General features: G+C 39.8%; 1 protein-coding gene across 8 annotated transcripts in view; it reads left to right on the top strand.

Moving 5' to 3' along the window:
- The window catches only part of LOC140554459 (arginyl-tRNA--protein transferase 1), a 320,650-nt gene that overhangs the window by 201,545 nt on the left and 101,653 nt on the right, over positions 1-17,452 (top strand). For 5 of the 8 annotated variants that reach the window (XM_072677493.1, XM_072677494.1, XM_072677495.1 and 2 more), the window contains exons 7-8: positions 1,056-1,184; positions 15,910-15,942. In XM_072677493.1, coding sequence (XP_072533594.1) covers positions 1,056-1,184; positions 15,910-15,942 — 162 coding nt within the window. Of the gene's footprint in view, positions 1-1,055; positions 1,185-7,748; positions 7,878-15,909; positions 15,943-17,452 lie in introns of all 8 variants that reach the window. The other 3 variants (XM_072677498.1, XM_072677497.1, XM_072677491.1) reach the window with 1 other exon arrangement.

Genomic DNA, 17,452 nt, shown 5'->3' with positions numbered 1-17,452 from the left:
TTTATTTAACATGATACTAAATCTAAATGATACTTTAGTGCCAGTGAGTTGGCTTAAATGTAAAGATCTGTCACTGGATTTATGTATTACTCCAGAGTTTCCTCCAGGGGACAGTGTAAGAACACTGAAAAGCCTCTTTGCGGCTGAACGCTGCTTTTTGTCCTCATCCTTCCACCTTCCATGAACCCTTCTTAGTTTTTCTGAAAGGACTGTTATGACTGCGTTCGCCACGTCTTGGTTGGTCCTCATGTTTTTAATCAAACACTAGATACCTCAAGAGAGGTTTCTATGGCCAGGCCGATAAAAAGATGCTACTTATATTTATCTCATACAAAAGTCATCAGTATCGTTATTACCACAAATGTTAACTTGGCCAAGTTTTAACATAAGCCTCTCAATAAAAGCCAAACAAAATAAACCTTGGGTTCTGTTTTCCCATCACACTCCGTCCAGGGGACTTGAGAAGAATAAGCACCTCATCCAACAAAAACCTGACAAAGAGTTCTTTTAATTAGAAGCAGATTTTGCCAGTCAGTTAAATGTTTTATCAACGTTGGCTCAGTTAGTCTGCTGAGGGTAGTGCAGTCTTAAACTAATATTAAATGAATAAATAAATAAATAAATAAATAAACAATATGATGCTCTCCTAATTCTGATTCCTCACATTCTGAGAAACCGTTTTTAGAATATTTTAAGGTGTGAAAGTATTCATCATAAAAAAGTCAATACCTTGCCTATGCTTGCTCTCACCCAGCTGATCTGCAGGAAGTTGTGAACAGTGCATTGACACAGCTCGGTATTACATAGACAGTTCTTTTTAAAGACATTTTCTGACTTTAGATGATGCATAGTTAAGGTTTATTTTTGACTTCCTGTCATTTTGCATGATCCGTAATCTCTGCATCAAGTTTTGATCCCTTTGTTTCTTAACTTTTGTTCATGTCTTTCCTGGGATGAGCTGCTTGTGTTTTTGTTGTTGTTTTGCTGACTTTTTTTCTCTTCATAATTCACTTGCTTTTCTTGGTAACCTTCTCCTGAAATATCCTCTTTTGAAGGTGAGGCTAGTGCGCTCCGCACCCCCCAGTCCACAGTTCAAAGCTTCTTTCGACGCTTCTTACCAAGTGTACAAACTCTACCAGATGGCTATTCACCATGACCCCCCTGACAAGCCTAGTGAGAGCCAGGTCAGGTGTCCTTCCCCCTACCACATGCATGTACTGTCCCCTTTGAAATGGGGACAGTACATGCAGTTTATGCACATGGCATGGCCTCCCTCAGGGTTTACTCAACAGTTGACCTTAATACCAATAATGTCTTCCTGTAATTGTTATCCTGTAACCTTTTATTTCATTTGCAGCATTGTATGATCTTAGATTTACTGCTAATTAGTGATACAGGGCCTGTTTAAAGAGGGGATGGTGAATACTGTGTTGAGGAATTTGGCAACTTGAGTGAAGTCGAGAATGAGGTATGAATAAGCACTGAATAAATGCTGGACACAGAAAGTATGGTACACTGACATTAATGAGAGGTGTCTTTAAATGGACTAGGACTAGGCAAGATGGAATAACGCATTCAAACTAAAAGGAAATGAGGCAAGGTAGAAGCCGAGGGGAAAGCAAATAAGGGATTTAAAGTGGGTTTGCGAGTGAGAAGTGGAATGAATGAAAGTCCTCAGAAAGAAGAGGGAGAAGAAGAAATGGGAAAAAAAGTGTTAGGAAATGAGAAAACTGTTCCCATACGTACCGGGCATGCAGTGTTTCTACAGGTGTGTCTGTGAAATGGGAAGGTTGTTACTCTTGAGCAGTTTGGATTCTGTTTGGGTATTTTACCCCCACCCCTTTCTCAGCCCATACCAATAAAAAAATCCATCATCTCGCTGCTTTTAGTCCTTCTGTGACAGTACTTCATCAACAGTTGCTCCATTCGTGAGCCTGCAAATATAATTTTCCTTGCAGCTGCATTTAGGCCACCTGAAATGCTAATTTTACCTGGAATTAGTGCACTGAAATGTCAGTGTTTATTATATAATTGCATTAGACTTGAGGTTTCTCTAAAATCCAGAATAAAGGCACGCTAGACAGGTAATATTTTCATGCATTTCAGGCTTGATGGGCTTTTTCCACTTAGGGCCTCTTTTCTAACCACCATATTTCACTTTCTTCCTTCTACTTTTTCATTTAGCAGAACCAGTTCTGTATTTTAGATTTTTAGAAATAATGAGTACTACTTGCTACTGGTCGCATCCAATTCGGTATGCCCTAACTGGGCAACTCAACTGAGCAGTCACCCACGTTTTTTGGGACAGTCTAGAGGTACATATTATTACATGTTTTTGTCATTTAACAGAAGTAGAGTTGTTAGGTGATGTAGGACATACAATTTTAAATTGGACCACTTTTGATTTAATGCCAACTTGACATGTAGCTTGAAGTAAATGTCTGAAGAGTCACATCATGCCGAAATACTTCCAATCTTTCTCATCTTTCAGATCATGATAAGATGGGTGTTGCCATTTGTTTGGTCTACTGTGTGGTAATGGCTGTTAGGGTTGAAGTTTAATTTATTCTTTTACTCTCATTTGATTACATATAAATGTGTCATGTGTAGTGTCTGTTCGAAGTACATGCCTTTCAGACATCTTGTACTAGGTACTGTGGCACATGCCTCACTTATAGAGACAGCAACAAGAGTCCTTCACGGTAGAGGATACTGAGGTTCCTGTCCCTGACGCACAAGGCTGACTTGAGCAAATACTTGAAACCTCTTCATCTGGAAGGGACGAGAACTTGGAGCCAGTCCACACTTTGTGTTAATGCGTGTTCACGTGGGAATGACTGCAAAGCTTTCCTCAGATTTGCAAGACCTCAGGGTAAGCAGCCAGACATCAGCAAACATTTGCTTCGAAAGGTCAAGGAGAGACAATCACCTTTCTTTGGTTGTTTGGTACACTCATGTCTGTATAAGTGCTCGCCAATGGAGAAATCCCTCCTGTAAAGTGTCATGCAGATCAAGATGGCCTGCACTGCCATTGGCACATGATGCTCAACATCTTTGACTTACTATTTCCATGTGATCCATAATCAGTTGTTTAAAAAAGGATGTCATGAGGAGACATCCTACAAGAATGACAGAAATGACAAAATGGGCAAATGGCCATTTAAAAATAAATAAATGTATCTTGGACTTGTCTCATACTTGGACAATAATGGAATAGAACCCACATAGTCTCACATGGGTATTGTTATTATCCATGGGTACATGCAGAGCATGGCACCAAGGACACCTAAGGAAGCCATATGCATCCAACAACTGGTTTCTGTTACATGCTGAGTTTCAGGTGATGGAAAGTGGTTCCCTAATTAGGGACCGGACTGTACCATCACTCAAGCTGAGACTATGCTGGAAAGACGCCTTGAGAAAGAAGCAGCAGTTGTTTTTATAGCGAAGATGAGGGCTTGTGGACCTGGACTGTCACTTTTTTGGTTCTGTCTAGTGAAGGTGTAAATTGTCCTGGCACTATTTCTCTGACTTGCAGTGGAATCAGTACTGGAAAACGGTCTCACATCGCAGCATGTGTGTCTTCTGTGGAGAAAGGCTGTTTGATCAAAGAGAACAGAAATGGCAAATCAATGTCACAGTCATGAGGTTGTGTATTAATAAGTATTGTGAGGTTTAATAAATGTGTCGCATAAGGATAAATATCGTCATATGAAGGATCTCCTATAACTGTTAAAACCCATGTGGCCACTATACTGTACCATATCCCACTGTAGTGGTCACAGATGGTTTCTGCACATGTGGTTTGTACTTGCTGGTGTAATCACAATTATCAAGTGTGTGTGTTTGGTTTAGGTGTTGCATTTGCTTTGAAGTGGTTCTAACTCCAGAATCGTTGCCCCCCCCATCCTTATCCAATGCAAGGTGTACATAGCACAAAATGACCAAAATGTACTTTCCAAGGTAAAGACGAAACCATGGTGTTGTAGCCATGTATGCAATTTGCTGACCCAGCGTCGTGTGTTTGGCTGTGCATCTGACTATAAAAGGTTATCGGAGGACGCGTTTCTGACCGAATGCAGTAGAATATGACTAAGGGTGTCTTGGACCATGAAGATGGGACGTAGATATCTCATTCATTGTTCTTTGGTGCGCTCGCTACATTGCGTTGTGAACCCGATCATAAATACAATATAATAAAAAATTAACCCTGTTCTGTACTTTCAGGTGTGAAGACACCCTAAGAAAGAAGAGCCAGGTGCCCAAATAAAGCAACAGTTATTGAAAAATAAGACTCTTCTATTCTACTATATTCAGACTATTAATAAGATGATATTTAGAGTGTCATTACAGAACACTCTCTTATTGCCTTGAAATGAACACAGGATTCAATTTAAACCTTGTGACTAGTTCAAACCAAAGCTGTGCATCATTAGCTGCACAAAGCTGATATCATGCCAAGACTTCCATTTGGAAACCAGTTGTAATTGCAGCCTGCGTTAAAAACAAACGGATATAATGAGTTCACAAATTAGGCCTTAGAGCACTGGAAGAAGCTAATATGACCTGATGAGTTGCCTTTTTGCTACATCTGGATGGGTTTTATCTTCTGATGAAACGAACACCAGTGCCTCAGTGTCTCCTTCCATCCACTCAAGTTGATAGCTGTGCTTTCCATCTGCATAAAAAGTTTTATTCCACTTTAGAAATGGTCTCACGACACACATAATACACATAACAGTTATTTACCTGAACAACTGTGTTTTAGTGTGTGCTGTGTTTTTGTCATGCTGTGGTTCTTTAGAAGCTGCTTAAGGTTGTTTTGTGGAATTGATTAGTAATTAATTGTGTATGTGTGTTTGCATGTAAAAACACTTGGCTGTTCAGTTGTTGTCAGTAACTGTAAGTGACACTTTGGGTACATTTGAGTGAGAATCTTATACACTCTTCCATGAAGCGGTCTGACTTTGTTCATTTCCCCTGGACCCACAGTTGCTGTTCAAAAAGAGAACAAATTAATGGAGAAACTTCATGATACACTGAAGCAGTTAACATTACTACCATGTACTGTGGCATGTATTAAAAGGTAGAGCAAGCCCATCTGACATTGATTTTGGATCTAGAGAAGTGGAAAAGATCTAAATGACTTTTAAAAGACGTTTATTGTTTGGGTAGAGATGGCAGGAGCTTCAGTCACGAAGACTGCTTAACTGACTAGTGTTTTAAAGGACCAATGGGCCTAATTCACCAGTATTTTCCTACAAATTTTCTTAAACTTGTTCGTGAGAAAGGAATTTTTTACAGCTCTATTATGATTATGGATACCAAATAACCCCAAAGAAGAATTATTGGTGAATGTCATAATCTTCCATAGGGGCCCAAGATTATGAAAATAATGTAAAAGACATGCTATGACTTTTACAGACACCATATCTCAAATATTTCGTGTTATTACTTATATTTTGGAAGATTAGTGTTTCACCCCCCAGTTCAGTTCCTGAGACGTATAGAGGAGCTATTCACTACCTGACTGACACTACCTGTTTTAATATGCCACCCGACTGTGTTTGTATATTTCCTTTTCCAGTAGTGGTTGTTATTTGCGTTGTGCTGCGTGCTGTTTATTCTTGCGCTAGAGGTGAATATGAGCTGACCGGGCTGCAGTGCACTAGCCTCATCTTCAGATCCTCATTTTCCTCCATTTTGTGTTTTCTCTACACTTCAAACCTGGATTAATACTCCACTGCTGTCATGCATGTGATTTGATGGCTGAATATTATTTGTATGATTGCTCCTGTTGTTCAGTATGCAGTGTGTTCTTTCAAAAATGAAAATGGGGCGAGCGGAAGCTTTAATTAAATATTACAAAAAAAGAAAGATTTTAACAGCACATGTAAGCACAGCAATGCAATGGCAACCCCCCCCCCCCTTTTGTATCTGCCATACAACAGATCTTTGGGTTTGAGATGAAAAGATGAATGAGACGATAGATCAGAAATTCGGATGTTATTTTCTGTTCTTTTGTTTGAACTTTCCATTGCCAAGCTAAAGTATTGGATCACGTCTGAGAGGGGTTTCTTGTTGCCCAGGTATGCTGAATGTCCAGTTACATTCTTGGGTTTCGCACATACAGGCTGCATTTGGTGTTAAAAAAAAGAATAAACCAACATGAAGATAAGAGAGCTTTCTGTGGTAGTAAAGCAAGCCATTTAGGAAAGTTTTTGCAAAACCATTGCACAAGCATTAGACCTGGCCAGTACAACAAGTTGGAATGTTGGAATATAGAGGCCATACCACAAGATGCACACCACTCATCAGCTGTAAGAATTTAAAGACCAGCTTGGAATTTGTCAAGAAATACAGAAATCAGCCACAAATCGTATGTAGCACAAATCGTCTAACTGATAACTTGACTGACCTATACCAAAGTGAAGGAAAGGCCCAGTGTTTAGAAACCTCTTAAGGAGCTTTGATGAATCCTCAAAGGATTGTTTCCTTCTGAAAAGCTATTCTTGAAAGTTCCTCAAAGCATCTTAAGACTTTTCTCCACAGTTTCACATTGAAGAACCTTCAAAAGTTTCTCTAGATTCTTATGCTTCTTATAGTGTAGTTCACTTGTGGTGGAACTTAATAATGGCAGCATAATGAATTTGGAAGTTCTGTCTGCCAATTTATAGAGAAATTCATCCTATCTATTTGCAAGACACCTAATGCAGCATGACCGTGACCCAAAACACACTGCAACAAAGTCTTCAATCAGGGTAAAAAGGGGAGATTTACACTGCCCATGTTCACCAGACCTTAATCCAGTTGAACATGTACTTCACATTCTGAAGGAGATACTGAAGGGAAGATCTCCTAAAACCTAAAACATAAGTGCTGTAAAAACTAGAAATTCCTCAAAAAAGGAAAAAAAAACAGCAGCTTGATGAAGTCAGTGGGTCGACCGTTTGAAATTATTGCAAACGAGGAATATGAACCGTTATTTCCTTTAATTAACTTTAAGACTGTTCCTTTGCTTTTTCTCATGAAAATTAAGTGGTCTGTTCTAGATGTTCTAGATTATTCAATACATCTAAATATAAATATCAGGAAATTCTGATCTATCTCATTCTTCTTTTGGACTTCTGAAGTTTATGCTTTAAGGTTAACATTTCAGAGAAGGCTGTCCTACTGCATAAACTAATCTGCTCATGCTGAAACTAGAATCAACTGGGGTTGCGGTAGATTGATTAATTGGCTTTTACACAAAGTTGTTTTTTTTTCTCCTCAGTGGTACCTACGTTAGTCTGTTTTAGATCTGTGTTAGTTTAACATGAACAGACATGTATGAGCAAAATAGTCACAATCTATAACGTTGTTCAAATATGATAAGTGTTTCACTGTTTTCCTGCCCTGTAGATCTTTTCCTTCTTCTCGTGGAATGGTTAACCAGGTGCTTGTGTACCCACGCACATCCCTAGTATGAAGGCTCGTTGTCAACCGCTCCTCAAACACGCTATTCTTTTTGTCACATTTGTGGCTTCCATTGTCTTTTATTTCCCTTTCCATTATTTCAAATTATTTCGTTTTCATTTGTTCCATGCTCCATCCTTTCACATCCACCTGTTGCCTCTTACCGTCTGCGGTTCCACATTTCATATGTACTTGTTCACCTCTCACGTCTAGTCAGGTCTGGGCCACTTCCCTTATTCCCTTGTTCTTCCGTTCCTCCCACTAACCATCCCTCCATCCTGCTGCCCCTGAAGGTGAGGCTAGTGCCGGTCAACTTTGAGGACCCTGACTTCTTGGCGTCCTACGAGCAGTCGGTGGCACTGTATGCCCGATACCAGATGAGCGTTCATGGCGACCCTCCATTCGAATGTGATGAAAGCCAGGTATGAGTGACAAGTTTTTTGTTTTTTTTTCCTTTTCTTTTCTTTTCCTATGCGACACTACAATTCCTGCAGGTTTATTCTTTTATTCGACCTCATTAGAAAACCTGTGAAACTGATAAAGGAAGAGCTGAAGGGCTTGTTGGTTTGCTCTGGTTTTGCTCAGTGTACCACTAATGTATGTTTTTTTTACCCTTCGCTTTTTTTGGCCCAGTTTTTCTCACAATACAATGCCATAATGCCACTTCACACCCACTAGTGAGGGTTTCCTGTGGTTTACCAGCAAATTCTGGGAAGGCAAGAACATGCTTCCTTTGAGTCGCTTGAAGGCACTAGTAATATTATTGTGCTTAATGTACTAGAATGAGAACACTATTAATTAGCTATCAATTTTGTTATTTTACATTTATGGCATTTTGCTGATGCTCTTATCTAGAGTTACTTACAAGGTTGCTTGTGTTACAGAGGTGGGCCAATGTAGTGTTAGGAGTCTTAGCCCTGGGACTAGCCCAAGGACTCTTATTGGTTTAGAGCAGCATAGTCACCCAGATCGGGAATCGAACCCCAGTTTTCTAGCTTGCAGGTAGTGGTGTTATCTGTTGCGCCACACCAACCATGTAGAAAAAAATATATATACATAAAGCAAGAGTATATTATCTATAATGTTTGGTTTCATAATGTATTATTATATCTGGACAGAAGGTTCCTCCTAATTTTCTGCATCACAGACCCATACGTCCAGGTAAACGTTCGTTGGGAATAAACACTTCTGCCACAAACAAGCGAGCAAGTTGGTGAGAGTATTCTCTTAGGGGGATCCAGTGCAAGAGGTGCTGTTTAGTGCAAATCTAAGTTATCAATATACACTTTGTCTACACCTTTGAATATGCAGTCATTGTTTATTTACTGAATGTAACATATTGGGAAAAGGAAAACCTTTTGTTGTGATATCTGCAAAGGTAATGTCTAAGGATGCACCAAATATTTGGCAACCAAAATTATTTGGCCACAATTTTTAAAAAAGCACTTCCGGTATAAGTGTAAAGACCAAACAGTGGCGCTCGATGACTCAATCAGATCACAACTATTGTGGAGTGAGGCCCTCTTTGTAAATATAGTAAACATTTAAAGTTTTTAAAGCATTTTAAAGTTTTAGAGAATAAAGTTACCTGCTGCTCAGCTGTATTCTGTATGTAGCTACAGAAAGACAGATAAACAGCAGTTCATCAGAGAGTTTATCATGGACTTTGTCCATTGCACAAACATCTCTAAAAGCAGTTCTAATTTGTTCGACATGATTGGAAGGGAATCAGAAGGCACGGTCGCACCGCAGACCCTCACCAGGAAGAAGCAGAATAGATGGATTGCTAGGAAAGACATCATTACTTTTGCATGTTTCTTTTGTCCGTCTATTGTTTTTGCATCACGCATTCTGCACCTTAAAGTCTATTAAATGAATCTATATAGCTGTAATATGGCTGCAAGGCCAGACTTAGAAGATGAAGTTCTACATGCACTGAGCCTTAAAGTTCTTGCAGAGAAAGAGAGAAGGGAGGAAACACTTGGCGAGAAGAAGGAAGCAGAATTGCTGGACTTCCTCTGTAACCTGTGAGAGGTTTTTGTCCCCTCGGGCCTGGAAACTGGCCCAGCTCTGCCAACGTGTCTCAGCAAATTAATAAATAATCCAACTTGTAAAACGTGGCAATGAATAAACAATAAAAGCTGTGAGAGTCAGCCGTCTCACCCAGATTCTTTCCTCATGTCCTAACAATCTTTAAAGTGGGGAAGCCGTGTGTTTGTGCCTGTTCATTTGCCTTATCCCAGCGCCAGCCAGTGTTTATAGCCAAGGTGGGACAGACACTCTGCAGAGGGGAAACGGAGGTGTTATGTGGTATGGGGGGCGGGGGGAGGGCGGCTTGGGGTAAAGACCTGAGTGGTATAACATACAGCAATATAGCATAGCTGAGTTTCCCCTAAAGAACTAAATCAGTTAGCTTTCATTTTTTTTCAGGTGACCTGTTTTTTTGATGAACTTTATTATCTAATAACCATCAACAAGTACTTTTGTTAGGGGTTGTAAAAAGAGCACCAAGAAAACTCTTAGGTAGAACTAAATTTGACATTTGATGAAAAGAACACCTTGCCAACTGTTAAGCATGGGACTGGATCTTTTACACTGGGGTTGTTTGGCAGCCTGTGACATGGGGAAATATTGCACTCTGACTTTATCATTGAACATAATTAAACATTGCTGGATAAATCTTAAACATGCTGTGTGGCAAGGTGACCCAAGAATATTGCAGAACTGAAGAGAAGAGTGGGTGGAAATGGCTAAAATAAGAATAAGAACATAAAAATGAAAAACTCTTAAAACCCTGTTCACACCTAGCAGTAACGTGCATTCTTGGGTGATCTGATCATAAGTGGCCAGCACAAAGTGTTAACAAGGGTACAAGGAACCTCGAAGACGTTCCACGATGTAATCTGATCACTCAAACCACATTCAAGAAGCATATGACCACGTTATTCTTGTAGTGTGATCACCACCAAGGAAATTTACTGTGAGACCACACTGTCCGTCCAAGTTAGAGCAGCATGCTAAAATAACAAAGGAAATAATGAATGAAAATGATACTCATGGCTGGTGCACAAGCAAAACTAGGTGCGTCATCTTGATTAATGAATTATTATTGTGTATAATTATTTTAAGTGTGAACGCCTATGCGAAAACAAATGTTGGTGCTTGGTGTGAACAGAACCCTAGCTGTCTACAAATAGAGCTAGTAACACATTTGACTAATATCTTATCCTAAAAAATGCAGATGGTAGGTTGTCCAAACTATTGCACATAAACGTAACTGCACAAACATTGTTTTATGTTTATTTACTATTGCTTAAAAAATTCAATAAAATGTTATATGTCTAGGTATCTTTAAACATCTGCATACAACTGCATGCATGACTTAAGAGATCCACTTCAGTTAAATATTTGTAGATTGCAGGCCCTCTGTTGAAAAGTGCTTAGGCGGACGGAGTTAATTTAAGCGCTTGTTGATTTAAAAGCAGATTAAAACACAGACTTTCATGGCTATTTTCTACTAAGCCTCAGTCCACTGAAGCTCTCCATGTTCTGCCTAATTTCAGATTAGCGGGGCCTCCTCTCCCAGCTGAGCCATTTCGCTTTTTGCCGAGGTCACAGGTCCCCACAGTTTGTTTTTCCGACTGCCATTTTGGAGCGGTCAACCAGCAGATTTGAAGCACAGGGAGAGGATCATGTTGGAACTAAAAATGGAAGGCTGTGCATCTGCTTTTCTTCTGTTTCTCTGGGATTCCTAAATCTGACGCAGCATTTTCTTTACCATCTTAAACCCTCTCCTTTTTAGTTGACAATTCTTTAATCGCATCAAGATGTGTTTCGCTGTAGAGCAAGTAGATGAATGAATCAGGGGTAGAAGGGCTAGCGTTTGGAGAAGAGCTTGTGTGAGCAGAAGTAGGTTGATGAATGAGAAGGCAAACGTGCTTTGAGGCTGGAGTGAGATGATTTTATTTTAATGGGCATATAAAGGGCTCTGCAACTCTCTTAGCCGTCATCAGTGGTGTGGGTGTGTGTGTATGCGTTTGTACGAGACACTCTCTTGCCTGTTGCTTTGCTAATTGTGTACAGAGTATTATTTCTGCGTAAGTGGGGATTGGATGCAGGAAAGTAAAGTTCTAAGATTGACGACTGATCTAGCTAAGCTTCACACGCAAATGTGGTCTTCTAATAGCTGCTGTAGCGAGGTTGGGCAAGCTAACTAATTTAACAGTCGATTAGTTGGTGATGTCATTGTGTGGGTTTCTCACGCTAACTAGAAATGGTTTAGTCACAAAATCATTACGGAGCAATAAGGCAACATGGCCACACATCTGCAGCGATATCACTCTGGTGTGAGAGAGGAGAGTAAAGTTACTTTAGTTTGAATCGCGGGAGTATCGTATGAACACGAGGAGGGCTTATGTGGCTCTTTATTTATTTATTTTTTTTCTGAAATAATAAGAAAACAATATTGTCTTTATTGTTAGTTAGCAAATATGTAAACAACCTCAAGCTTCATTTAAAAGCTAGTTGCTACATAAGAGTAATTGGGTGATTGGTAATTGAGTGATTCGTAACCTGAATAATCAATTATTTATTTCAATAACTGACACTGGTAAAATGTCAAAGATGCTTTGCTACAAACAGCAACTGGAGCTAACTAGGAAGCGGTGCTAGGTTTGCCTCCTCTTGATGTAACTTGTGAAATAAGCTGTGCCATGGTGTTGCTGGTAGAATACCCTTTTCATCAGGAACCCTCTGCATCTTCAGCAGGTATCTCAGGGTCACAAGCATTTCACCCCCTTAACCCGTGCGCCTCGCCTGAGCGGGGCAGCGAAGACCTATTTAGCCTTCATCTGCAGCAGGGTTCCATGCAGGGGCTCGCAATAGCCGTAGCCATCTTGATCTCCCCGATGGCTTCGCCCAGCTTGTCAGTGTCTACTGAAATAATGTTTAGTGTGTTTAGTTTGTGTGATATGTAGTTTATGTTTAGTTTATCATGATAAGTTATAGACAATATTTATGTTTAAATCTTTATTTTAGCTCCTTCACTTCCATCTCCACACCTATTTTATTGAGAACAGGGACAGCAGATGGAGAAAGTCATATGGAGCCGCTAACTGTCTGACTAATTCTCTCCAGCCCTGCTATCTGTAAGAGAAGTAGCACACTGTTGTAGTGCAGCATTTAAAACCGCAGGAGCCTGCTTTCTCCAGACCTCCTACATGTGTGTGTGTGTGTGTGTTTGTGTGTGTGTACATGCATACACTTGGGGTGGGCAGCAGCAGAGAAATTTTGTGTTAAATGGAGTTATTTACAGGTATGCCGTCTTTACTGAACTGTAATATGGTACATTTTCTCAGACAAAGTCAGATGCAAGCTTCCCTGTTCCATGTACTGTAGATCTGGGGACGTCTCTTCTTTATTGTTTAGTTTCTCCTCAGCCTATCTCACAGCAGAGCACATTACAATGGGTCAGCAGTGCCAGCACTGCACTTACACACACACATATACAGAAAATGAGCATTGACGTCTGTTAATCGTTTTTATGGTTGTGTATTCTGTCTGGACCAATCAACCTCCTCTATGTTGGAACTGGGAGACTTGTAATTGGACTGAGTTCCTGACCATTATGAGCTTAATGTGTGTGTGAGCGAGTGCGAGTGAGTGAGAGTAAAAGTGGTTAAGGATGTGTGATCACACTCCTGGCTGGGTCTCCCTCTGTATGAGGTGAACGTGCAGCCAGGCCAACAGGCCGGGAGGTCAAGATAACGCATATCCCTGTGGTGCCTGGAGGAGTTTTAGAGAGAGAGAGAGAGAGAGAGAGAGAGAGAGAGAGAAAGATGGAATACTGTATGTGTGAGAGTGTCAAAATCAGAAATTCTGTTACTGAGAGAAGAAAAGTTAGAGAGGAAACATTTTTCAAAATCTTGATCATGATTTTAGATTCTGGAAAAAATAGGAAAAGAGCACTGAAGTTAAAGTTGCTAAAGTTTGGGCATTCCAAAAGATTTGAGCTCTCAGAGAACGTTTACCAAGGTTTCAGACCTAAATTAGCTTGTATGGGCTATGCCATGCTCACAGTCATCAGGTGTTGCAAAAGCTTTATAAATGCTCCTCAAACCCAACAGTCAGCAGCCATGGGCTCCTCTAATCATCTGCCTAGTGTTTTCCAGTAGTGATTTTCTCAGTTTGTGATGTCATTAAGAAATGTCAGTTATCAGGAACGGTGGAGCTCAAGTTAAACATCTGGAAAGAACTTCTTTAAATGCTGATCTCCTGGGATTTTCTCTAGAATCTCTAAAGTTTACTCAGAATGGTGTAATAAAGAAAGACCCTACAGTGAACGGCGGTTCTGTGGATGGAAACGCCTCGTTGGGGAGAGAGGAATCTCTAAGAAATGTTTACAGCGTCTTATTGAATCCATTCCATGAAACATTAAAGTTGTTTTAAGACCAGGGGGGACCCGAGCCAGTATTGGAGTGTTCCTGAGTGTTCCTAATAAAAGAATAAGTGAACAGATAACATATCTTCTTCATGTATATATCATTAGGGCTGTATTATAAATATTATTATAGCCAAATCACACAGAGACCCTGATTTCAGAAGTGCGAGTTCCTCCCGGGAAATCTTAAGCCAACTACCTCAGGGAGGACTATACAGCACCAGGTAGTATACCAACTGTAACCTGCACTACTGTCTGCTGGTTACAATCTCAAACAAGTCACTAAGTATTGGAGCCCTTAGTGGTTTGATTTTCCAAGATACGCATACAGTCATAGGAAAAGCATAGGACACGACATGAAGCCCCCTTTTTTAACATATTAGATCACATGGACATTTGATCTTCATTTACACAATATTTAGAGATGGAGGTAATATAACTAGACACACACAACTGAAGAAATGATGCATCAAAAATAGAAAATAATCATGAAAAAGTTAGGACACCACTACCCCTATTTTATGACTACTGAAAATGTCTAAAATTAGAATGAGGTGCAACACATCAGCTGCAGATGATAACATTGTTAGAGGGGATTTTGGAGGAACAGACATTTAGTTTGGCTTGCCCTTGATTGTTGAAGTGAGTGGTGAAGATCACCATGGCCAGATCCAAAGAGCTCTCCGAGGCCTTTAGAAAGCAGATTGTAGATACAGATGAGTCTGGGAAAGGGTTTGAAAAGATCTCCAAACAATTAGTAATCGGCTTCACTGTCAGTTCCACTGACCTTAAAATCATTTACAATAAGCTTAGCCAGGTCAGGCCATTTTAGCAAGTTCAGCCCAAGAGCAGACTGCAAGATGCGTAAAGTTGTCTCCAACAATCCGAAAATGTCGTCACCATACCTTCAGGTAGCTCTTGCCACAGCTGAAGTCAAAGTACTTGCATCCACCATCAGTAAGAGACTGCAAAAACTTACCTGAAAACACCTAAACGCAGACCAGGACTTCTGAAACAGTGTGCTTTAGACAGATTCATCTTGAATGAGTCTAGCCCTGATCTTTTTTTTTTTTTTTTGAGAGCAAGGGTTTTCTCTTTTTTTCACATGACTGCAAGTGGGGTGTCTATTTCAGCCATTACTATAGATCAGCTGTATTGATCGAGCTAGCATAAAGGTTTGTGTGATTGGATGTGGTATTATAGAGTGTGTGTGACTGCTTTATAAACATGAACAACCTTCATTAGCCTACTTTTATTGCTGTCATTTTGTCTCTCAAGACCGAAGACATGCATTGTGCTCACATCCCAGCTTCACCTGTCTGCCTATCCTTAGTGTGAGTGATCGTAATGCAGTGTTTCCTGTAGCTCTTTCCAACATGGACGACGAGGTCTGTGTGTGTAGACACACCTCATATATCATGGAGGTTTCCGGAATACAGCGTGTGCTCTGTACAAGAGTGAGTGGCACGGCTTCAGGCGTACACGCTTGGCCCCTGTTTCTCATTTAGTTCACTTTGTGATCTAAAGCTAGAAACATGCTCTGCATATCCACAAGCAGCGAGGGTCGCCCAGTCAGTAAACAAAGCTGATCCACTGAGAGGAGCATGATCAAAACTTTTCTTCATAAGTTATTTTGCTGTCTTAGCTTCTCTCTGCATTACTGTTGAGCTTACCTTGGGTTCAGACCGAGTAGAATAGAGTTATCAGTGTGGAGAAAATTGTGTTGCAAGTTGCTATTGGATTGATCATTGACTGGTTACATTTTAATTGTGGCATACATGATCTTGGAAAACTGACACAGGGAGATGTACTTGGTTATACCATGAGCGAGGCCATGTCACGATGTGCTTAAGTGCATGAATTCATTTGAATGGTATGTTAATGTTGTAATGGCTCTATCTTGTGATATCTCATATATGTGTGTTTAAATTAAGAGTATTAAATGTGTTATTTGTGCTGTCTGACAATTTGTAACTAACTTTTTTTTGCCTTTCCTGCCTCTCTCCTCTTTACAGTTTAAGAGGTTCCTGTGTGACTCGCCGCTAGAGGTAAGTTTCTTACAATTGAATCCACATTTCTGCACTTTTTCACTATTAGATAATCACTGTGGTGAATACAATTTATAGAGCAGGTTTCCCGGAGATTGATTAAGCCTGGCCTTGCAGTACTGGTGATGAATCACTGTTAGAAATGTCTGCTAGTCTAAGGGTAGACCTTAATCTGTGTCTGGGAAAAATGGGCCATAATTTCCCAAATTCCCAAACCCAGCAGCAGATTCAGCATTCTGGTCCTCACTCCTACAGCTTAATGTTAATTTAACAATTTTCAATGTAGTAACAGAACAATAGGACTGCTGTTTATTACTGTTTTAATCCTGAGCATAGACTATAATTAGACTATTCTAAGATATCCAAGACTTAATGCATTTCTAAAATACCAACACTCGAAGTCCATTTCCCAGATGGAGAAAGAAGAATAAGCTTCTACTTAAGGCATTGTTTGTATCCAGCATTCTGAAAGGAGGTTCTTTATTGAATATCAAAATGTCAGACACGCCACTCGGACAGGGTTGGGTGCTGGGATAGATAGCCTATCTAGCTAGCGTTAGATACCAGCTTTGGTAGTTTGGCGGTAGAATGGTAATGCTGTAAAATGTTGACGGTAAAGTCGTTTGACTTTTACTTTCTGTCAGCCAGACTTGAATTTGTTATGTCGTGAGCAGCACAACTAAGCTAATACTAACCAGCTTCTCTTTCCTGATTCAGAGCAGTTTAACATTTGCAGTTGTTGTCAGGGGCTAGGCAGTCCTTGTCCAGAATACCAAACAAAAATAAATTTCCAGTGGTGATTCCAAGACCAGATTTAACTTATATTGGAGAAATCTACCTGGATCTTTCATTAATAAATAATAATAATAATAATAATAACAATAATAATAATAAAAATTAGTTTAATTTATATAGAGCCTTCATCAAACTTACAAAATGACCCTTTACAATGGCAACAAAAAAAGTTCTTAGCTGGGTTATATAGAGTCAAGGAATGTAGCATTGACCAAAAGCGCCAGCCAATTTACACCAGTTCACTTGCATTGGATGCACACACATACACACACGGCTAACATAGCCTGATGTGCTGCAATTAATGATCTGCCTACTAATCACCACTGTTAGTAATCGTGAAGGCTGTACATACTCAGTAATCCAGACTAATCCTGAGATTGAACAACTGCTTTGTCATCAACTTGTATAGACACAATATCTATACACAGTACCCCAATAAAGATCGGAAGCACTAGTAAATGTCAGTTTCTCTGCCTTTATGATTTATCACACTGATTAAAGTTTGAAAACCTAGTCAGCAGAAATACTACAAAAGACATAATAAAATATAAAAATTGATATGAATGAATAAATAAATAAATAAAACCTTATCCAAATAAAACCACAATAAAATGGAGAAAAAGAGTGAAAGTAAAAGGTAATGTCTCGTCTTCAAAAAGTCATTTTTCACTTCATTAAATGGGAGATGTACATGTTTTTTTGCAATTTGTACTGC

Source organism: Salminus brasiliensis, chromosome 4 (genome assembly GCF_030463535.1).
Source record: "Salminus brasiliensis chromosome 4, fSalBra1.hap2, whole genome shotgun sequence".
Classification (NCBI taxonomy): Eukaryota; Metazoa; Chordata; class Actinopteri; order Characiformes; family Bryconidae; genus Salminus; species Salminus brasiliensis.
The sequence above is the reverse complement of the archived record's forward strand: the minus strand, read 5'-3'. Positions and strand labels throughout refer to the sequence as shown.